Raw genomic sequence first — 23,118 nt, 5'->3', positions numbered from 1 at the left:
AGCTGGATTCTCTGACTGCTGGTCCCTGTATCAGACTCTTAAGTACTGTTTGGTAACTATTTGCTTCCCTGAGGAAATAAAACAGGGGATAGGCTCATGCTGCAGATACCATCACGCAGAGGCAGGTGTCACCCTGGCGTGAGATCATTCTAACAAACAATGGTCATGAGTGCAGGCCGTAAGATTAACGGCTGAGCACAATCCCACAAAGTAAATATCTTACATTTACTCTCAGGGCGTTTTAGGAGGTGGAGTACAAGGTGCTATGAGCTACAGAAAATGTACATGAGTGAAAATGAGAAAAGTACCGTAGGAAACAAGTCACGGCCCACCTTTGATATCTGGGTGTGAAAACTCCATCTCAGCTCAGTGACAATCTGAAAACTAACAATGATAAAAACAGCTGCCCTGCCATTTCTTTAGCATTTCAATCCAAAGACTAGATCTAGCATAAGCACTGCAAACTACAAGGCATTTTATTGCATCACAAGGGTCCTTTTTAGAAACTAAAACAAGCTATATGCAGATCATAGATAGCAGACTTTTATGTAAAGATCATATCTAATTGCAGAGGTTCTCAGACTGAACAAGTGCATGCATCCAGGTCATCCTTTTACAGTAGGGAATAAGGTTTACAGGGCTTTTTCCAGTGATTAAACACTTCATGCAGAACAGAAATTTTCCAAAGCAAATGCCTATGTTTTCTAAACAAAAATGCATATTCTCTATGGGGATAATAAGCTTTTCTGTTCTGAGAGTTTTATTGTAATTGGTTAAATATACATATGCTATTTTGCTGGAATGGGTTCTTTAACATTTTTATGCTTTGTGTTTTGTTACAAGGAAAAAAAAAAAAAAAAAAAACAGACTTTGATGGTAGGAATGTTTCCTTTTGTACAGAACAAGACATTTGAAGCAAATCTGCCAGAGCACCATTTCTCTTCACAGCTCAATTGCTAAGGCTAAGGGATATTTAAAATTGACCCACTGGCTGACTGCACTTCATTGCTTCCTATTTTGCAAATGCTTTCATGAAAGAACACATACCAAATAAGTAAAGGTTCAGTAGTTTTTGCTACCAAATTAATGTGAATTTCTTTCATCTGCATTAGAATACTTTGCAAGAACTGTTGCTCTTACACTCAGTGCAAAGCTAGGTATACCACATAAATTTAGGAACAGTTCATTAGGAAGCAGGCAAGACAGAGCAACTTTCTTTTACTGCTTTCTTCTTAAAATTAGATAGACACTTGTGGCTCTACTCAAGTTTTCAATATGAGAGGGGAAAAGGATTCTTGTACTTTGCATGAAGACTGCAAGTGAGCTGGAACAACATCTGAAAACTGTGCACACTGAAACAAGTGACATCCCCATCAACTGAGGGGTCCAGGCCCTCACACTCTGCTATCACAAACAGCATCTCTCCTCAAGAAATCTCAAAACTAAAACTGCAGGATAAAAATGCACCAGCAGGGGAAAGATTACTGCTTCAATTGGATGTAAAGATGAAGAATAAATGATCTGAGCATTAATTACTTAAATTCTTGCATTATTAGAAGTAGATTCCATCATCTCCTGGTGAATGCCAATTTTTTCTAATCAGTTACTGATACTGTTCTCAGAAATAAACTCCTTTGCATGAAAATTTTCTTACAAAAGAGTTTTGTTTCTTTTTCTTTCTTTATTACATCTGAGCAGCCATTCCCCTTTGCGTAAGCATTAAGAGAATACATTTCCCACCTCATAGGAGGTTTCATTTCATCCAGGCTCTGTTTACAGTGCCTTTGAGTCAGCCTGGCAGCAATGAAGATTCACCTGGCCATTAATCCTGTATAAACGCACAGAGAGTTTGGTCACAATGAAATTGTGCAAACAAAAAATACTCACTTCCTTTTTAACTTTTTGCTCTGCAGCCTGTATCCGTTGTTCCATCTCTTCCTCCAGCTCACTGAGCTGAACTGTTGCTTTATCCTGAGCTCTAAAGTTTAAAAGTAAATATCGTTTTAGAAATTGTCCTGTGTCTTGACAGAAAATTGTGTGAAGTACATTTGCTGAAATGAATTAGATAGACAAACATAGAAAAAATCTTTAACAATAGAAACAATTTTAAACAGCGTTTAACAGTGACCAGACCTTGAAACCGATGTGGTTGGGAACCAAAAATCACAAATCAATTTGAAAATACATGCAAATTAGATTTTAAATTACAGCAGATGGCAGATTATTAGTGTGAAAGATACCTCATATTGAAATTTAAATTACAAGGAAAAAAGGACCCTCTGGTTTTCCTATGACAAGGCTTCTAGACAATAATGACAGCAACTTGCACTATCTATACTGTCCTGAGCTAATCTCCTTGAAGCTGGAGAAGCAAAACTGTCTTTTAAAATGAAATTGTAATGGGAGTGGGTGCTAAACCACACAGTTACAGATGTGAAGAGTGGTCAAAATGCATTAGATTAAGTAATTAGATGTAAGAACAAGGACAGGACGTACCCAGAACTTCAACAGGGAACGTTTACACAAAAGTGTGTGCATGTAAACAACTTCTGAACTCTGTTTATGAAAATTCTGTTCGGCATATTTTGGCACTAACCAATAGTAGTTTAACCCAACAAGGTAGAATAGAGAGAAAAGTAACTGCATAAATGAACTAGAAGTAAAGCTCACTGTACCTTTTCACTGCGATGGCCAAGGTTTCCATCTCTGTGCTTTGAAGTTTGATCTCTCGGATGAAGTTCTGAATGACATGTTCGTATGACTGGATTAATCTTGGTTCCACTAGGTGTATGTTCTGATACAGAACACTGACTTGCTCTTGTCTGAAAGAGACAGATCCTTTTTCAACATACTTACTTGGAACAATGCTCTGTAGAGGTTTGAAAAATGCTATAAATTGAAGTGTACCTCTTTATTGCCCATTTTTTAAATTTAACATGTACAGACTTTGAATATACAGCAAAGATACATCTGAATTATTCTAAATTATTTTTACCCCTTTCATTTCTTTAATATAGCTACTGCAGAAAAACCTTTTTTAGCTTAAGTAAATTTTTTGTACTTATATTTGAGATACACAGAAGACTGTGCCACTGGAGCAAACTATAATGTAAATCAAGACTGCTGGTGGCTATAACAATAAACTATACACTGTGGAGAGGTTTACTGCTATAGGAAACTGAATAACAAAGGAAATGGAAGGGGATAAGAATACCAACTACCTAAGTTAAAAAAAAAAAAAAAAAAAGAAGAACATGACATCACTAAAGGGAATAAACTGAACAGAGAACAATCCTGCAATAACAAGGAAATAAATAAACATGACCTGCAAAACTGAACGTTAAGAAATACTACTTTTCTAAAAGAGTTGTAAGGCACTGGAATGGTCTGCCCAGGGAGGTGGTGGAGTTACTGACCCTAGAGGAGTTCAGGGAATGTTTAGATGTTGTGCTGAGGGACATGGTTTAGTGAGAACTATTGGTGATGGGTTGATGATTGTACTGGATGATCTTGTAGGTCTTTTCCAATGTCGGTGATTCTATGATTCTATGAACTCACCTGATAGATGTAAAAACTACCCATGCAAGCTTGGAAGAAAACATAGCTACTCACATAAAGCTTGATGCTCCCTTAGCTACTGGATTTCCTTCATATTTCTTGCATGAAAAACTTGATGGGAGTTGTAGCAGAAGAGAGAACATAGCTCTCTCATTTAAAACCAGTTATTTTAGTTGAGAAGCCTACAACTCAAATAATGACAGCCTTCTTTTACATCACAAAAAAAATAAAAAAATAAAAAAAAATAAAATCTTTTTGGTAAAAAGTTGATTCCATGTATGACTTATATGTGAAAGACTCATCTCAGAAGGGAAAAAGAAAAGTCTCCGTAGATCCTTGAGTAATTAAAAACTCTCTTGAAATTTATACTGCTTCTTAAAGGCTGATCCAATGCAAAAATAAAATATTTGAACAGTTTTAATTGTCAGTTACAATTTAATTGTTGGCAAGATCCTAAGGCAAATAATAGCATAAGCACCAAGATTCTGTAACACATATTATTACATAAACAGCTCAGTTTTCTGGTCACACAACAGTGTGTCATGTCACAGGTCATGTTACATGGCACTTTAATAAGGCAGTTTCTCAGAGAAAATTCTACAACAGAACTTAGTAATCCCAAGGACAAGAAAAGCTGACTGCCATGGAGACAATATACCAAAATGTGAGCAAGTGTTCAAAAGCTTACAGACAAAATAAAGGGGGAAAAAAAGCAGAAAGAAAGGAGGTCTACAAATGTGCAGGAAGCAGATCTGTAAAGAGGAAACACAGCATACAGGTTGCAGAAAGGCAAACAAAAATACTGTTTTGCAACTACTAGTCCCACATCATTTATAACACATCATGAGTACCTGTCCTCTTTTTATTGTTACAGGAAAGTTTAACCTTTGATTTAAAGATATTCCTTGTTAGACAGCTGACATTTTCATATTTTCCATAAAGGTAGTACTCATTAACCCATTAAACACAACCATAATATCAACAATCACTGTGATTTTACACCTGAAGCAGGTTATCAGCATCCCAGAACTTTGTTTATTTTATATGATTTTCCCACGGAAAGTAAAACTTCTTTTACTACAACAGCAGTATAATTGTTTTATCTCACAGTCCTGTTTTGATCAACTGAAATACTTCAAGAAATCATAAAATCTGTTTGTAGCTGAAATACAGATGTTTATTTTAATATACAGAAACATAAAAATAGCACATAAAAATACAGAATTGTTACAAACTATGTAAAAAAACATACTGCTAAAAAACTCCCTTAATGTACGTTTACTCAATATTCCACCTTTAAAAAACAGCTTCAGACATTTTCCTTCACAACCACAGTTGTTATAACAACTCCAAGATAAATACTAACACCAGGATAGGAAAAATTAACAAAACAAAACAAAACAAAACAAAAAAAGTTAAAATAAAAAAAGTTCTTATCTCTTCAAATATACATTCAGAGGTACGCAAGATTTCTGCGCTGAAGGATTACTGCACAACAGAGAATTTCAGCATGGTTCTGCTGACAGTGATTACCACAAAATGTTGGTGATTCATATTCAGCATATCTCAGTTAAAATGCCAGTATATAGCAGATTTGTAGTATTTAAACAGTGACTTCCAAGTACAAGCAGCTGGACAAACAGTAAGTTTAGTGTCTCGAGGTGATACCATTTATAGTTTTCCTACCGTACTTCCATTACTGTTGATTAGCCTTGAAGCTGGAGCATGACTGTACTTTAAACATTACAAAATGCAATCTCTCATTACCCCTCTATTTGAAATTCCATTTATTTAGATAGCGGGGTATGGTAACATATGCTGCATTTCATGAATTCTTAGCACTTCAGCAGTTGTCCTTCAAAGCTGCAAATATCTCACTGAAACAGCTAACAAACTGTTCCATAATAGTTTCAGATTTTACACAGAAGCAGCTACTATGCGTATTTGGAACTAGACACTGAAGAATGCCACTTCTTCTCACAGCGTGGATGTTCATATACTTCTTTAGCAGTGTGTTGTGTTAAACAGAAATGACACTAGGCACAGCAAGGTTGACAGAATCATAGAATCACAGAATGGTTTGGGCAGAAAATGATCTCTTAAGATTTTCCAGTTTCAACCCCTCAACTGCTATAGGCATTGACACTTCCCTCTAGACCAAGTCAATCAAAGCCCCATCCAGCCTAGCCTTGAACATCTATCTCCAGGGAGTGGGCATTCACAGACTTTCTGGGCAACTTGTTCCAGTGTCTCATCTCTCTTATAGTAAAAAATTTCTTCTTAATATCTAGTCTAAATTAGAAGTTAAGTTATCCATCTTAAAGGGCAGATAGACTCAGCACAATCTAGGCCACTGGAACAGGCTGCCCAGAGGTGCTGCATGTTCCACCCCTGGAGACATACAAGGTCTGAGCAGCCTGACCTAGCTGTAGTGTTCAGTGCAGAGGAGTTGGACTAGATCACCTTTAAGAGTAAATTCCAACTCAAACAATTCCATGATTCTATATATGATTTTTAGGAATAAAAAACATAAACAAAAGATTTATGTTATAAAGTTATATTTTCACCTTCAATTTCAGTGTTGGCAAAGAGATGTCTACTAACAATCTTATTTCCTAGAAAGCAAACAAGCAGTAGCAAAACTCATTTTACCTGATACTAAGACAGAACATTCGTTACCTGAGCAAATGTTTACCTGAGCCTTTTCCAAATCACAAGTTACCAAATCGTGGTTGGATATTTAAGGACGTATATCTCCTTTTTCACAAGCACTTTATCTTTCTTACCTCGTCTTATGCAGGGTTAGTCATTTGCTGTCTTCAGATAAAAATGAAGCTGTATCCACAAAACTACACAGTATCTCAGTCTGTACTAAGAGTCCAGGGATAAAAAACAGCACATGCCTATCAGCAGAATCTCCTACCTCATGGACTGTTACTGGTTACACTACAACAGAAACTACAGTGTCTTACATTGAGGAACTGAAGAAACAATTATTAGTTTGGCCTTTCTTTACCATACTTTGTGCTAGAATCTGTAGTGGAATATTGTAAGGAGTTTCTGCAATTTGAATTCTCTTTATAAGAATGCCTGTCACTCTCCCTTGCAGCTTTTTTTAAAAGCTTATGCAAATACACTTAACAGAAATTAAGATAAAAATCAGCCCCTCCACACCGCTGTGCCCATGCCATACCCCTGCCTGCTTGCCTTAAGATGCAGCTGTAAGAAGCAAAAAATAGTTACTATGAGAGTGTGTGATGAAAAGAAAAGCCTTATATTTCTTATTCTTCCTCATGACTGACTACCATACAGATGGACTCAAAATATCTGTGACCTTGTTTTATGAGGGTTAGAAAACAAAACATGCAGAATCCTAGAAAGCACCTACAAGGCTCTTTTAGTCTCAAATTGGCACTGAAACTCCCAGTGACACTAACCTGAGTACTTCTATAGCAGCTTCACAGGAAATCTTATTTAGAAACATGACTCAACAACTGATGTAAGCAACAGAAAAACGGGAGAAATTAGTCATGCAACAAAACTGATGGAATGATACTTAAATGCTTATGTCTTCCAGTACCTGAAGGGGGCCTGCAGGAAAGCTGGGGATGGACTTTTTATTAGGGCATGTAGTAACGGATCAAGGGGAAATGGTTTCAAACTAGAAGAGGGTAGATTTAGTCTAGGAAGAAATTCTTCATTGTGAGGGCAGTGAGACGCTGGAACAGATTGTGGATACCCAGGTCCCTGGTGGCATTCAGGGCCAGGCTGGATAGGGCTTTGAGTGGTAGGTGCGATAGCAAGGGGTTGGAAATAGATGACCCTTCCAACCCAAATAATTCTATGATTCTAAGAGGAATTGTTGTTAATCATTTCTTCTTACATTTAAAATCACTCCTATTTTCACATGCTTTACTAGTTATTAGTAATGCCACTGCAGCACGGTAAAATGGTTGCAATGGGCACTGCTGAAAGTATTGGTATGTTTCCAGCTCCCACTGAATACATACTATTTCTTTTTGCATATTTGTTAGTTATTCAAAATTATTTATTGAGGAAGATTTCACAAACAGATTTTACTATGATGACTGCTAAAGATTCAGCAGTCTTTGCAGTACAAAAAAGGAATTCAGAAGTTCTTCATTCATTTTCAACAAAATTCATGTGAAATGCTCAAGGGTGCCCTTAAATTCCTCACTAACTAAAATGTAGACATTTATGTGGGAGATGAAGAGGTCAGCTTGGCCTTGTCAAATGCCAGCTCTCTGATAATGAGGCTCTGGAAAGGCTACAGAAGTTCTGAATAAACAGGGGTGTTTTGTACCTAGGCATAAGATAAGCTCTCTGCTTGTTATGGAAATTACTTGCTTTCTAGCCCATGGATTATCAGTGGAAATATACTGAATGCACAGGTCAGAATATAAAATGCTTGCTTAGAAAAATAAGAAGGGATACACAAGATGATACGAATGCAAGAGATGATGCAGATACACATCATGATCATGATCATCACAGCAATAAAAAAAACTTCCTGGCACAAGAACCCTGTGTTGTGTTGCTAACTCATGACAACAAATGCATAGAAAGAGATTTTTAATACACAGTGTGAAAGAAACTGTCCCATTGGACCTTCTAGCTGTATGCTTTCACAGCCTACCCCACGTGCTTTTTTGCTGCTTCTAGCAAGTACAGGCACAAGGCATGAATGGCTCAAAAAAGTACAGTACAGTAGACAAGTACTGCTCTGGCTTTACCTTACTTCATCTAAAAAAAAATCTACTATTTTAGTTTGCCTTCTCTGTAATATTAGTATATGAAATCAGCCCATATTTTCACATCTTTACATGGGAGTTTTTGTATTGCCTAAAGTTATTGCATTACAGAAAGAAAATAAACCTGCCCTGAGAATAATGCCATCTGTAATATAATAGATCCAAAATACCAAAATGGAATAAGGTGGAGCAAAGGAAAAAAAAAAAAAAAAAAAAAAAAAAAAAAGTGGGGTTTAGAGATATCAGACACTTAGATTCCATTACATGGCATAATTCCAAATAAACCAATTTATATAAACTCCTAGTGCTGTTCTGGATGGCTGAATGTACAGTGGCAGTTGGCCGACTGGTCCACACCCTGAATGCAGTTCAAAGAAAGTTGATGGAATGTATTAAAAAAAGACTAAGTAGTTGCTCAGATTCTTACATCTATTCTCCTTGTAATTCCCAAGGAAAGTAGGCTGGATTACATGGTCCACTTAGCTTCACCTAAACAAGCATATTTGAAACACCATTTTTCATCAATTATAGTACAAATTGCAGTAAGATAGTGGAAAACAGAAGAAAATCAAAGATTTGACTGTGATGTTACAACACCACTTTTCCTTTCATGAAACCATAGAATCACAAGGTTGGAAAGGACCTACAAGATCATCTAGTCCAACCATCCTCCCATTGCCATTGTTGCCACAAGATACTAAACCCTAAACCATATCGTGTAGCTCCTCATCCAGACGCCTCTTGAACACTGCCAGGGACAGCAACTCCACCACCTCCCTGGGCAGATCATTCCAGTGCATGACCACTCTTTGAAAGAAAAAGCTTTTCCTTATGTCTAATCTAAACCTCCTCTGGTACAGCTTGTGGCCATTTCCTTGCATCCTGTTTTTTACCTTCAAGAAGAGGCCAAACCCCTTCTCATCACAACCTCCCTGACTCTGAAGAACCCCTTGATGATTTTCTGACATTTGCCCTCGCTACTTTTCTCTTCTTTATCCATACTGTTATTGCTTTTCAGGCACTGGAAAAACACATGTTTTTTATTTTTATAGGTGCAGAATATGTTCCTGTTTCTAAGCTTTACAATGATCTCTATTGCAACACTCTCTTCCCAGTGTTGCTTATAAAAACACTCATTGTCTATAGAACCTCTCTTCTAACATGGATAAGAAGGGATGAAATGTAAGGTGATCTGAGCCAAGAAAGCCTGATTTAGAGGAAGAGAAAGAGGCATTACAATCTGACAATTGTTCTTACATTGGAGATCATAATATCTGTTAGCTACCATAGATAGAGAAATACCTTGTTCAGAAATGCAAACAAGCTGGATATGCCATCATGTTAACCATTAAAAAAATCCATGAAATCTGTTTTAAAGAGTGAAGGTTCTACTGTTGTCACAGGTGAGTGCCTAATACATGAGAGTACAACCTCTTGGCTTACATGGGCAGGAGTAAGTGAAGAGGAATTGTCTTTAGCCACATAAACATAGGTTGCATTGAAAATAGAGCATCTTACTTATTTCTGTGGAAACTACAACTGATACAATGAGCACAATGACACTATTTGATAGAGCAAATTCACAACTACAAAACAAAATTTTTAAATATAATCAGTACTATTAGCTATGCATTTTCATCAGCAATGAACAAGAGCCTACACGCTGTGCACACGAAAGCCTACACAGCAGAGATGACCCACTGTCACTCTTGTCACTGTTGAAATGCACTACCCACCATCTCACTGTGTTCACACCTACTGCTTTGTCTCCATAAATGCTTGGCAAGAATTGACGAATGTCAATGAGTATCTTTTGTTCCACATGAAGGAATTCAGTGATACTCCTTTGCTTCATACACACTTCCGTGTCAGACGCCATTCTACAAGACTGCTCCTCTACTGCCATCTGTCACGCAACAACAAAATGTAATGGAATATCTATGGGAAAGTTCAGCCTCTACTGACATATCACCAGCATCCACCTCCAATGTCATGGGTCAAAAGAATAACACAGATAAATACCACTCTTTTCAGAGCAGTTCTTGTAAAATAAATGAAATTGTTGATGCATATAAGTAACAAAACCTATTTTATTTTTAATAATTTTATTTTAAAAATGAAAAGAAAAAAATAAGAAAGAGGAAGGAAAAAAAAAAAAAGAAGAAGAAGAAGGAAGGAAAAGAAAACATAAAATAAGTGGGATATTTGACCTTGTTCTTGTGAAACCAATGCATTGGTTTTGTTCAGCAGCAGTGTTTGCAATTCTTAGTGAGCTCTCCATGTATTTCTCAGATTTTTTTTGATGAAATTTTATTCCTGCTGTGTTTCATCCTTGAAAACAATTGATCAAAAAGGTATGATTGTGAAGCAAGGGATAACTTTCTCTCTCTTAAAAGTCTGGTAGAGAGACATGATCAGATTTTTCAGTTGAACATCTGATTGCAACTTTACACATTCCATTTTTTAAAATGCATTTATGCTGAATTAAAAAGAAGTCACAAATATACCGAAAAAATGATTACATTGTTGGAGCTCTTGAAGCCTATTCTCAAATTCCCTTACAGTGATGCATATTTTTTGCAGTTCACAGGACATTTAGCCAGTGTATCAAAATGCATACAATTATTTGTCATCACTGAAGTCGTCACTGCACTGTGACCTCCCCATGTTCTGGTTTTAGCTCAGATGATACAATTACACATCAATGTTTGGTTATTCTGGGGTATGAGAGTCCACCTGGGGCTGGACCAGGCCATTCAGTGAGGCAGAGCCACCACCATGATTGCATGGGGTGGGGGGCAAACACAAGGTGAGCTGGGCCAGGCTGCATGCAGTCCGTAGGGTGTGGGTTGAAAAAGTCTGGCCTAATACTTTCTCCTTGATTAAGTGTCTTGAGGAAACACAAGATTCCATGAAATTTTCATACAGAATAAACTTTCAGGTGTTTCTCAACCTGAAACATAATGTGTTTTTCACTACCAACTTAACCTGTCCTTTCACAGATTGGATTGCATCAAAAGAACAAATATACAACATCCATGTGAAAGTCTAGGCAAGAAAAGCCTCAGCTGATTCTCAGGGAAGGAAATTTTAATGTTTCCACAGAATTAGCACTTCTCTTTGCCTAAAGGCAAAGGTGTAGCTTGAAGCATGTAGTGGAGCTGGAGTAGAAAAAGCCTGTGGAACAGAAGGAAAAGATGAAGTCTGTAGAAAAGAACATCCCAAAAGAAGAACTTATGGCTCCGGATCTTGAGTTACCAAAATTTCAGGAAACCAAATGCTGTAGACACATGCTGAAAGACAAGTTCTTTCACACGGAAGCTGTTATGATTAAAAGGAAAAAAAAAAAAAAAAAAAAAAAAAAAAAAAAAAAAAAAAAAAAAAAAAAAAAAAAAAAAAATCAGGAAAACCTAAGGTGGCTTTGAAAGTCTTCTAGATCATAGAAAGGCATCTGTCACACTTTCAGCAGAGCGCATTTGACAGGCTCTTGCCATGAGATGTATTAAAAGATGAGATGTGATAATTACAGCAAAGATCCTTTTCCAGTGCTGTGATAAAGGAGTTCCAAGCAGATGCTTTTCCTCAGGCTTTGCCTCCATTGTCTCCCTGAGAAACACACATCCACATCCAAGGAAATCTCCAGTGTTCTTCATTTCTTGGAAGAAAACGCAATCTTCCAGCAAGACCTGACCTCTGTATTGGCTTTGTCAAAAATCCATTCTGGCTCATGACAGCACAAGTGGAACAGGTTTTGGACTGTTTTTTCTGCAGCTCCTCTCCTCTCATGCAGGCCAGCAGTATTTGCCAGGAGTATCTCCTGCCCTTGCACTTCAAGCAGTTAATGTTAAAAATATCACTCTTTTCTCATTTTATCATGGCCCCAAATCCACATTTTCTATGCAAATCCAATTTGCCAAGTGTCACACAATTATCTGCTGCTATCGTTAAAACAGATTCCAACTATTCCAGCAATACATAAGAATGTACACAGTATGCCACAGTTGAAAATCTTAGTTCTTTCTGATTTAAGATCTTCAAAATAAAGAGTTCAGAACTTGTTTCCTGGGAAGTTTTCAGCTACGATTTACTGACACAGATAACTGTCATGGAGCTTGTAAGAATTTTCTTGAAGTGCCAGCAGATACTGGATTATAATCTGCTCCAAGATGAGAAATGGAAAAGTACTGCCACCAGGAGACAATTACAGATGCTTGAAGGAGCATATACATGCTAAGGGAGTAGAGGGAACCTTTTCATATTACCACAGAAATCCAAATAGATCTGAGGATGATCACACATTAAAATGGAATGAAACAATAGATAACACAGCCAAAGGCTAAAGCCTTTCAGCACAAGCAGTGCACTGGAGTACTCCTGCCTGGAGCACCAGATAGACACATTTCTTATGTCTTCTCTGCTGCTGAGTCACTGCAAATACTTCTTAGGGGAATAAACCAGCTAACAGGTCTGAATTCTGAACAACATAGAAACCAAAAGCACTGCCATCATCTATGTTTAACTGCAAAGGAGAAGAAGTTGTACTTCAAATGAAATGGATGCCCCCAAAAATTTAAAAAACAGCTCTCTACATGCAATCCCACTAAAATCTGGCTTCACACATTACACTGGATGATCAGCCTGGAAATATTTTACAATTTTTTGTGCTCAAGGCACAGTTGTCCACTAAGCACAAATGAAGATGATGACCAACAGTAATTTGACTCACAGCGTCCCTCTCAGCAGGACATAAAACTGAACCCAGCCCAGACCTGCTCAGACAGAGAGGGAAGAATCTAGGCTGAAAACAGACTTTCTGATGTCATACACCTTTATTTAACTACAAGATATCGCAGCATAAACTCACAGAACTGTGCAACCCATACACCAAACTAAGGAGAGGCATGATCCATCACTTAGTAACAGTACTTTTGAAATATTAACTGAATTCAAAATATTCTGGAACTAGGCAGTACCTAAAAGTAAACAATCACTATCCGAAGTCTACTTCTCCATTAAGGGCTAAGTTAAGAAATTAATCAGTGTTACTGCAGTTTGTGTGCCTTTGTGATGGCTTTTTCATGCTATTTGAAAGCTCATTTTCAGAAAAAGAGCCTGAACCACATATACTAATGACAGATTCCCTTTTGATTTCCATCTCTCCCACTCTATCTCCCATGTCTTGCTTTTTTTTCTATAGAAACCATAGCAGTATGAAAGCATATGCCAGTACTGTGCTAGAGTGGGGCCAGCACATGAAGCACCCGGAGAGACCAAACCCCCTACATGGTTGAGATCAGAAAAATGGACTTCACTCATCTCCACCGGAGGAGCATCTTCCTTGTAGTTACTTTTCTCATGATTTTCCAACACATGAAACTGCAAATACGATACAAAAGGTGTTAACAGTGACTGCTTTATGCACTAAGATAGGTCTGTTTTGTTGTATTTTTGTTGTTGTTTCTGGTTTTGAAAACTGATATAGAAAAAAATAATAAAGGACGAACAACTAAAAATAAGTAATTTAAGTAAAACAATAAGCAACTGTTTTGAAGTACTTGTCATAATTTTGTTACATTCTTCCATTAAAAACCCTTCCTTGCCCAGACTCTTCTGACAATTTTATTATATTCACTATTATTCACATATTTGATCCAAATATATACAGTGGGACTACTCACACAAAGAAAAACTTATACAAATGTTTCAACAACAGAAAGTGTGCCACAAATGGAAAAAAGCTGAGCTGCAACAAAGGTCTGCTTCCACAGCTTCAGGAGAGGAGAGAGAAACAACAAGGAAAACAAAGGGCACACTGTTCTTGGGCTGACGTTGGCACACACCTAAGAAGCACAGCCAACTGTGAAGGGTGTTCCAAGGTATTCACAAAGCTGAGCATGAATGGGAAACATTTACATCAGGCAACAGCCCACCTGACACACATACTTAATTGCTGACGTTCAGTTCTGTTTGCAATCTGACGCATTAGAATCCCAAAGCAGCATAATGAAATGACATATCTGCACAGTGAGGTGTCAGAGGGCCATTCCCATCCCCTGCTATCCTCTCCAGTGCAAGAATCCAGCAGTTGCACTGCTGCTCCTGCAGCACAGAGATAGGCTTAGTTCATAAAGGAGAGAGATGCTTTCACATGCCATCACTGGTCCTGAGTCACTTTCTTCTATCACTTACTGAGTTACTGTCTGGCTTCAGGCTAAGTTCTGAATTTTCTGAATTGCTTCTGCAGACTCTCTTAACAAGAGGCTACACTTTGTCTCCATTTACAGCAGGGAAGACTAGTGCCTTCAAACTCGGTATAAAAGATCAGAACATTGAGGAGGCACTGACATGCATGGACCATTCCAGTATGGGCAGTGTTACTTACACTCTCAGGAAAAAATAAATAAATAAATAAAATAAAATAAAATAAAATAAATTAAAAAAAAAGTCTCCTCTGGTTGTGGTCATGAGGGTTCTGTAACTCCCTGAGAAGTTCTTTGAAGAGATAAGCACTTTTAGAAACAGCTAGAACCGTATTACTGTACTAGGAAGTGATTTGAGGAGCATTACATGAGGACTAGGATTATATATTTGTCCATGATTTGAAATGTGTAAAGCAGAAAACTGTAATTCGATATGAGTGGCAGAAAACTTACAGACTTGTCTCCTGCGCCTCTCACACTGCGGCAGCTCTGCTTAAGTTCCACTGCATACAGCCGCTCACCTAGGCTAACTCACTGGTCTCCCGGCAAGACCTTCAATTCCGATCGCCTGTTTTTTCTGTTTAAATTGCAACATTTAAGCGCAGTAGAATTACCCTGTATTTTTATGAGCAACATTTTTGCAACAACTTAAAACACCTATAGTTTCAGGCAGGTTACGGCCTACGCCCTGCAGCGAAACGCGGCCGGGCGGCTCCGTGCAGGTAGATGTGATTTACCCTCACTCCCCGACAGCGCCCTTCATCCGGCCCGCACCGGCGGCGGAGGCTCCCGGGGCGCAGCACGTTGCCGGAGTGCTGGGATGCCGCGATGTGCATGCCTACCGCCCGTCTCTCCACCCGAGTCTCCCGCGTGGGTTGGTCGGAGAGCAGCGAGAGGGAGAAGCTGCGCATAGAGGAAAATAAGAAAAAAAAGGAAGAAAACGAAAAAGAAGAAAACGAAAAACGAAAAATAAAATGAAAAAGAAAAAGAAAAGGGGAAGAAAAAAGAGAAAGGGAAGAAAAAATGGAAAAAGAGAAAAAGCACAAGAGCTGGAAATCCCAGAACCAGAGCGCAGAGCCCTTTTCACAAGAGCCGCTCCCGAAGGACAGCGTGCCAGCGGCGCTGAGCTGCCCTCGGGGATCTCAGCCGCCCGGCACAGCTGGCCCGGGGTCCCCGAAGCGCCGGCAGTAGCGCGGAGTCTCTGTGCTCCGGGACTTACCTGGGGATGTACCTGGCCTCGTCCCCCAGCCGCACCTCGAAGTCCCTCCAGGGCTGCTCCAGCCCCGCCGAGCTCCACGTCGCCGCCGCCTCCTCGCCCTCCTCCCCCGGCTCCGGTTCCCCAGGACCGCCGCTGGACCGCCGCCGGGTGGCGCCGCGGAAGCCGCGGGCAAACTCCCTGAAGTTGATGGCCCCGTCACGGTCGCTGTCGAGGCGCTGGAAGATGGCCTCGGCCTCGGCCGGCCGCAACCGCAGCTCGGAGCAGAGCGCCGCGAAGTCCTCGCGCTCGATGCGGCCCGAGCCGTTGGCGTCGCAGGCCAGGAAGAGCGCCCGCAGGCGGGACTGCTCGTCCCCCGCTGCCTCGGCGTCCATCGATCCCGCTGGCAGCGCTGCCCCGCGGCTCCTGCGCCCGCGGCCGGGACGGAGCGAGAGGCGGCGGCTCGAGCTGGCGGCACCACTCCGCCGGGCGTTCGGCGGGGCGGGGAGGGGCGGGCCGGCCCCGCTCCGCCCCGGTACCTGTCGAGCCGGAGGGAGGCGGGCCGCGGGCGGTGGCTCTCGGCGGCTGCGGGCGCAGCGGTGGCCCCGGGAGAGGAGTGTAGCGGAGCGGGGGTTACTGAGGGGCGCGGGCACTGCCGCCGACTCCGGCCCCGACGCGCAACTCGGCTCTCCTCGCTGCCCGGCGGGGCTCCCGGGGGGAGGCGGAAAGGTCCCGAGGAGTGAGCCGGCGGGTGCTGGGCCTCGGGTGCCCTTGGCTGGTGCTCCCGGCAGTGCTCACGGCCGGTGCCAGGCAATTCAGAGGCAGTGCGGTTCACGTGCAATACCTGAATGGGAATGCCAACGCTGTGAAGATGCCACAGAGTCTTAAGCCTCAGTCACACCTTCCAGCAATGCGAAAACACTTGCTTTGTTCACGGCAACGAGCCCTGGATCATCCAAGGTTTCCAGTCAGAGATTCTAGCTAGCCACTTTGGACTCCCACGTATAAATCATAGAATATCCTGAGCTGAAATCGCAGAGTTCTCTACGTTGTAGAGAAAGTGCATGCTACTATCTCATCACCTGTAATTCAGATGAGTACATCATTAAAATAGTGAGCAAAAAGCTGAGTGCAAATCAGTCAACTAAAGGAGCCGCATTTTAGTGCTTTGTACTGAAGTATTTTTTTATTATATTGCATGCCTTGACAAGTCAAAACCATTCACTTTCTTGAAGTCTTTGGTGAAAGTTCACATTTCATTGGAACCTCAGAGGAGGGTCAGGTTGGAGGTCAGGGACAGGCTTTTCACCAGGGGGTGGTGGGCGTGGAACAGATTCCCCAGGGCACTGGGCACAGCCTTGAGCTGGCCAAGTTCAAGGAGCAAGTGGATAATGCTCTCAGGCATAATGCTCTCAGGTGTGGATTCTGGGTGGTCCTGTGTGGAGCTGGGAGTTGGATTAATTGGTCCCCTTGGGTCCCTCCCAAACTGGGATATTCTGTGATTTGTTTAAATTCTGAACATGAATGTTTTAAATTTGCCTGCACTTATTTCTTTGTCTATCTGCAGATGCAAACTGCATGTGCCAAAGCTGTGATAGAGTTAAACAGAATGCAAATCCACCTGCTAACCAAACCGTGTTTCCTTATTGACCGAAGTACAGCCCCAGGGCAGGGATGTGACCCAGCAGAGCACAAACTGTTCAGCTGACCACTCATTTGAATAAATCACATATGGTAAATGGAGTATAAAGTCCTTCTCTGCCTACGTTATGTGGAATGGTTCAGGAAAGTTCCAAATGCATAGGCAAGATATAAGACTACCGGTACAGATACACCTCATATGTAATTTCAGCCTGTTTTATTTTATCATGTCAAGGAGCACAACAACTGGATTCAGCACCTGCTTGGTTGAAGAAGTATAAAAAAAAAAGTGAAACCATGCTCAGGAGTATCTGGGAGTCTATGAAAATGTCCTAATGTGCAGAAGAGGGATTAAAAAAAAAAAAAAAAAAAAAAAAAAAGTGGTTTTGATGCAGTTGTGGATAGAAAAACTACACTAAAATTAAAAGAGATTTGGAAACCAGAAGCAGGAAGTGTGGCATTGCATGAAATCACTGTCCCAGGAAAAAAAAAAAAAAAAAAAAGAGAGAGAGAGAAAGAGAGAGAAATAGCCAAAGGGACAGAGCAAGGTAAGTTAGTGAACTCTTACATTATCTAGTTTTATTCAGGGATACACCTCATGTGGACCCCAAACAGTACATACTTAAATCCCAAACCTGTGCAGATTATTGACCATTGTTACATTCTCTCATTCTCAAAATGTAAATTGTAGTACTACTGAATGTAGCTCACTCTTATTCTTTTCTACTAAAAACTATGGTCAATACACACAGAAACTAAGTCACTCACATGATATTTTGCAACGAAACAAAGACTTAGCCTTCGATTTTGCCAAGAAAAAAAGGAGAAGGAGAAGGGGAAGGGGAAGGGGAAGGAGAAGGAGAAGGAGAAGGAGAAGGAGAAAGAGAAAAAGAAAAAGAAAAAGAAAAAGAAAAAGAAAAAGAAAAAGAAAAAGAAAAAGAAAAAGAAAAAGAAAAAGAAAAAGAAAAAGAAAAAGAAAAAGAAAAAGAAAAAGAAAAAGAAAAAGAAAGAGTAAAAAGAAAGAGAAAGAGGAAAAAAGAAAGAGAAAAAAGAAGAAAAAAGAAGAAAAAGAGAGACAAAATACAATCAAGGCTCTTCTTCAAAGTGCTGCTAAATTAAAAGCCAAAAATATCTTTCAGGATACACTGAAATTTTATTTCAGCTGATCTCTTAGCATTTGGGACAGCATGATCACAAAAGACATTCATGGTTTTATTGATTTCCTTAACAGACACCAGATCAGGACCAAGTACATAGTGATCAAGCATCTCTAGTCTGTAAGAGAATGAATTGACCATTACTATGGCAACTTGGGGGGATAGTGAGCTTTCCTATGATAAGGGGTGGGATGACATAGCTATATTAGAGGGACAGGGTGCTAAATGGGTCCTTGAAGAACATGCTGCCTTGAGAGGTGCTGGAAAAATGCAACACATACGAAACCCTATGATAATGAGACAATGACTGCAGGGACAATAGGAGAAGAGAACAGTGAAAACCAAGGGAATATTTAAAAGGAATTAAGGAGTTATCCTCTAGGAAAGTGACAGGACCAGCTGTCCATCTGAAGTGCCTCTACACCAATGCACACAGCCTGGAAGGAAGAACTGGAAGCTACCGTGCTACTAGAAAACCACAGTATAGTTGCCATCACCAGAATCTGATGGAATGACTCCCATGACTGGATTATGGCTACCAAAGGTGATAAGCTGTTCAGAAGTGACAGGCAAGGAAGGAGGATGGGAGACATTGCGATAGCATCAGGAGAAGAATAGAATGTGAAGAGCTGTCCCTGAAGAAGAGTCACAAGCAAGATGAAAGCCTATGAGTGATAGAGACTGAGGCAGCAAAGGGAATGACATAACTGCTGTCTACTACAGGCTGTCTGATCAAGGAAAGCCTGTCAATGAGGCTTTCTACCTTCAGCTACAGGAAGTGTCACAATTGTTAGCACTCGTCCTGCTGGGGAACGTCAACCACCCAGATATCTGCTGGAAAAGAAGCACAGTGAGCTGTAAGCAACCCAGGAGGCTCCTGGAACACAGTGAGAATAATTTGCTGAGTCAAGTGACAGGCAGCCCCAGCAGGGGAGATGCAATATTGGACCTGTTGCTCACCAGTGCCAATGCTCACATCAGGACTGGAGGTAGCCTGGTCTATAATGACCATGCTATGATGGAGTTCACGCTCCTGAGGGATATGAGACAGTCAGTGAATAAAATCAGGGCACTAAATTTTAGGAAAACTAATTACCAGCTCTAAAGGGAGATCACCAATGAAACACTCTTGGAAACTGTTTTCATGGGCAAGGGTGCAGAACAGAGCTGACAGATTTTTAAGGAAGCTTTCCTCAGAGCTAAAAAGCTCTCCAACTCTGGGTATAGCAACTCAGAAAAGGAAGGCAAGAGAGAAGCGTGGTTGAACCAGGATCTGATGATCAAACTGAAGAGCAAGAAGAAAATGCACAGACAGTGGAAACAGAGACAGGCACTGTGGGAAGAGTAGGCTGTGTCTGGATGGGGTCAGGAAAGCCAAGACCCAACTTGAAATAAACTTGACAAGGATTGCCAAAAACAACAAGAATGGATTCTACAGATACCTCAACCAGAAAAGGAAAGTCCAGGAGGGTCAGAAAAAGAAGGTCCAACAGTGTTTACCCCCCATCTACTGAGTGACACAGGCAAGTTGGTAACAACAGACAAGGAGAAGGCTGATGTACTCAGCAACTTTTTTGCTTCAGTCTGATAACTGCTGGTCACACAGCCTTTGGTTTGGAAGGAGGAAGTAACGTTCCTCCTGCTATGAGCAAAGGTCAGGCTTGTGATCCCCTGAGAAACCTGAGCATCTGCAAGCCTATGCGTCCTGCTTGACCAACCTAGAGTCCTTTGAAGTTGGTATAATTTCATCAATGGACAAGGAAAGATCAACTAATTTATCTGGACTTCAGTAAGGCCTTTGACAGAGAACCCCACAATATCCATCTCTCCAAACTGAAAAGGTATGGATTTGATGGGTGGGCTGTTTGGTGGAGGAAGAACTGGCTTCAGGATCAAGTCCAGAGAGTAGTAGTCAATGGCTCAGTGTCTGGATGGAGATCAGTGACAAGTGGTGTCCCGCAAGAGTCAGTGCTGGGACTGATGCTCTTTAATATCTTCATCAAGGACATCAACAGTGGGGTTGAGTACACCCTTCACAAGTTTGTGGATGACATCAAGCTGTGGGGTGCAGTCTACATCCCCAAGTACCTAGACAGGTTTGAGCAGTGGGCCCAGGAGAACATCATGACATTCAAAAAATCTAAGTGCAAGGTCTTGCACCTAGGTCAAGGCAACATCCACTGTCAATACAAGTAGAGCAATGTAAGGACTGAGCACAGCCCTGCTAGAAAGGACTTGAGGGTACCAGTGGATGGTAAGCTGAATGTGAGCCAACAATGTGCCTTTGCAGCCCAGAAAGCCAACAATATCCTGAGCTGCATCCTAAGATGTGTGCCTACCAGGTCAAAGGAAGTGCCAGAAAGCAAGTCTGGTGTTCTGTACTAGAGTGAAAACACATAGACATTTGTATTTATAAAAGATTAGAGTAACATTTGAGATTATACTCTTCTTAGAATTTACTCCCTGAATTCACAGCACTTTGAAAGTAGTTATTTGATAGGTAGGACATAAGTACTGAATAAATGTGAACACAACTAATTTCAGTTTTCTCCACCTAAGCAAGGTGAATTCCATGTTGTTTGGAAAATAACATAGGTGTATTCAAAAATATTAAAGAATTATTTATTACAATTAGCAAAAATGAACAAATAAATCAATAAGTAGGATGATATTTATTGAGATGTAGAAACAATATTGCAAAAAGAAATAACACAGACCAACTGGGCAAGAAGAAATAGGAACATGTTAAAAGAAATAATTCATAGTGCTTTTATATCTAAGTAGATGAAAGGTTACATGACTCACGCCTGAAAATAAAACAAACAATAAAAGAGTTACAAAGTTAGAAAGCCACATTCATTGCTCTAGAATGTAAGATAAAATACTATGCTTATTAACCTTGAAGAAGAATGGGATTTCAGTCTGACACAAAAACTTGATAAAACTTTTGTCAGAGTCTGTGCCAACCTAAAAAGTCCTTTCTCACTGTTCGAATCATAGAAAAGACAGCATATCTCAGCAACATCAGTGAAAATAAATTTCAGTTGGATTTTTTCTCTTCTAAAAACACACTGAAAATGGTCTCCTTTTCATCTGATTCACAGAATCACAGAATTATAGGGGTTGGAGGGCAGGGAATAAGGAAGAATTGGAGTTTTGTGTGCGATCGCATGGCTATGATCTCATTGCGATCACAGAGACGTGGTGGGACAGCTCGCATGACTGGAATGTTGTCATGGAGGGCTATGTCCTTTTTAGGAAAGATCGGCTAGCAAGGCGGGGTGGTGGAGTTGCTCTTTATGTGAGAGAGCAGCTAGAATGTATTGAACTCCACCTGGGGGAGAGTGATGTAGCAGTCGAGAGCTTGTGGGTGAGAATCAAGGGCCAGGCTGGTAAGGGGGACACTGTTGTGGGTGTGTACTACAGGCCTCCTGATCAGGAAGAGGAGGTTGATGAGGCCTTCCGTAGCCAACTGGAAGTAGCATCACGCTCCCGGGCATTGGTACTTTTGGGGGATTTCAATTATCCAGATATTTGCTGGACGACCAATATGGCCAAGCATGCGTGGTCCAGACAATTCTTGCAGTGTATTGAAGATAACTTTCTAATGCAGATGGTCGAGGTACCGACGCGGGGCGGGGTGCTGCTGGACCTTATTCTCACCAACAAGGAAGGACTTGTTAAGGAAGTAAAAGTCGGGGGTAACTTGGGTTGTAACGACCATGAGATGGTGGAGTTTGTGATCCTGAGCGGAGGAAGCAAAACAAAAAGTAGGATTGCTACCCTGGACTTCAGGAGAGCCAACTTTGATCTCCTCCGGGACTTACTTAGGGCCATCCCGTGGGCCAGGGTGCTAGAAGGCAAGGGGGCCTGTGAGAGCTGGCTAGCATTCAAACGGCTCCTCTTCCAGGCTCAGGATCGGTGCGTCCCTGTAACTAAGAAGTCAGGAAAAGGTGCCAGGAGACCTGTGTGGATGAGTAAGGAACTCATGTGCAAGCTCCGCAGAAAGAAGAAAGTACACGATATGTGGAAAAAGGGTCTGGCCACTTGGGAACAATATAAGAATGTAGTCAGGGACTGCCGAGATGCGACCAGGAAGGCTAAAGCCCACCTGGAGCTGAATCTAGCTAAGGAGATAAAGGATAATAAAAAAGGGTTTTTGAAGTACATTAACAGCAAAAGGAAGGCTAGGGAGAATGTGGGCCCCATACTAAGTGAGGGGGGTGTTCTGGTAACGGGGGATGCTGAGAAGGCGGAAATACTGAACGCCTTCTTTGCCTCTGTCTTTAGTGAAAGGGCTCTCCCCCAGGAATCCCAGCCCCCGGTGGTTGATGAGAGAATCTGGGGAATGGGAGATTTCCCTTTAGTCAGGGAAGAGGTGGTCCGTGAGTGCTTAGGAAACATTAATGTCCATAAATCCATGGGACCTGATGGGGTGCACCCACGGGTGCTGAGAGAGCTGGCGGAGGTTATTGCTAAGCCGCTCTCTGTAATTTTTCAAAGGTCTTGGAGAACTGGGGAGGTGCCTGAAGACTGGAGGATGGCCAATGTCACCCCAGTCTTCAAAAAGGGCAAGAAGGATGACCCGGGTAATT

At 41.0% G+C, this 23,118-nt stretch overlaps 1 protein-coding gene across 1 annotated transcript in view; it reads right to left on the bottom strand.

The window, feature by feature from the left end:
- RASEF (RAS and EF-hand domain containing) overlaps window positions 1-16,185 on the bottom strand; it is a 36,051-nt gene extending 19,866 nt beyond the window's left edge. Inside the window, exons 1-3 of the mRNA XM_072359975.1 lie at window positions 15,750-16,185; window positions 2,676-2,822; window positions 1,888-1,978 (exon numbers count right to left, since the gene is read on the bottom strand). Of these exons, the coding sequence (XP_072216076.1) occupies window positions 1,888-1,978; window positions 2,676-2,822; window positions 15,750-16,120 (609 nt within the window). The 5' untranslated portion in view covers window positions 16,121-16,185. The remainder of the gene's footprint in view (window positions 1-1,887; window positions 1,979-2,675; window positions 2,823-15,749) is intronic.
- Between the last annotated feature and the right edge of the window lie 6,933 nt (window positions 16,186-23,118).

The sequence above is a fragment of the Excalfactoria chinensis genome, chromosome Z, assembly GCF_039878825.1.
Source record: "Excalfactoria chinensis isolate bCotChi1 chromosome Z, bCotChi1.hap2, whole genome shotgun sequence".
Classification (NCBI taxonomy): Eukaryota; Metazoa; Chordata; class Aves; order Galliformes; family Phasianidae; genus Excalfactoria; species Excalfactoria chinensis.
Note: the sequence above shows the minus strand (reverse complement) of the source record. Positions and strands in the feature narration are given on the sequence as shown.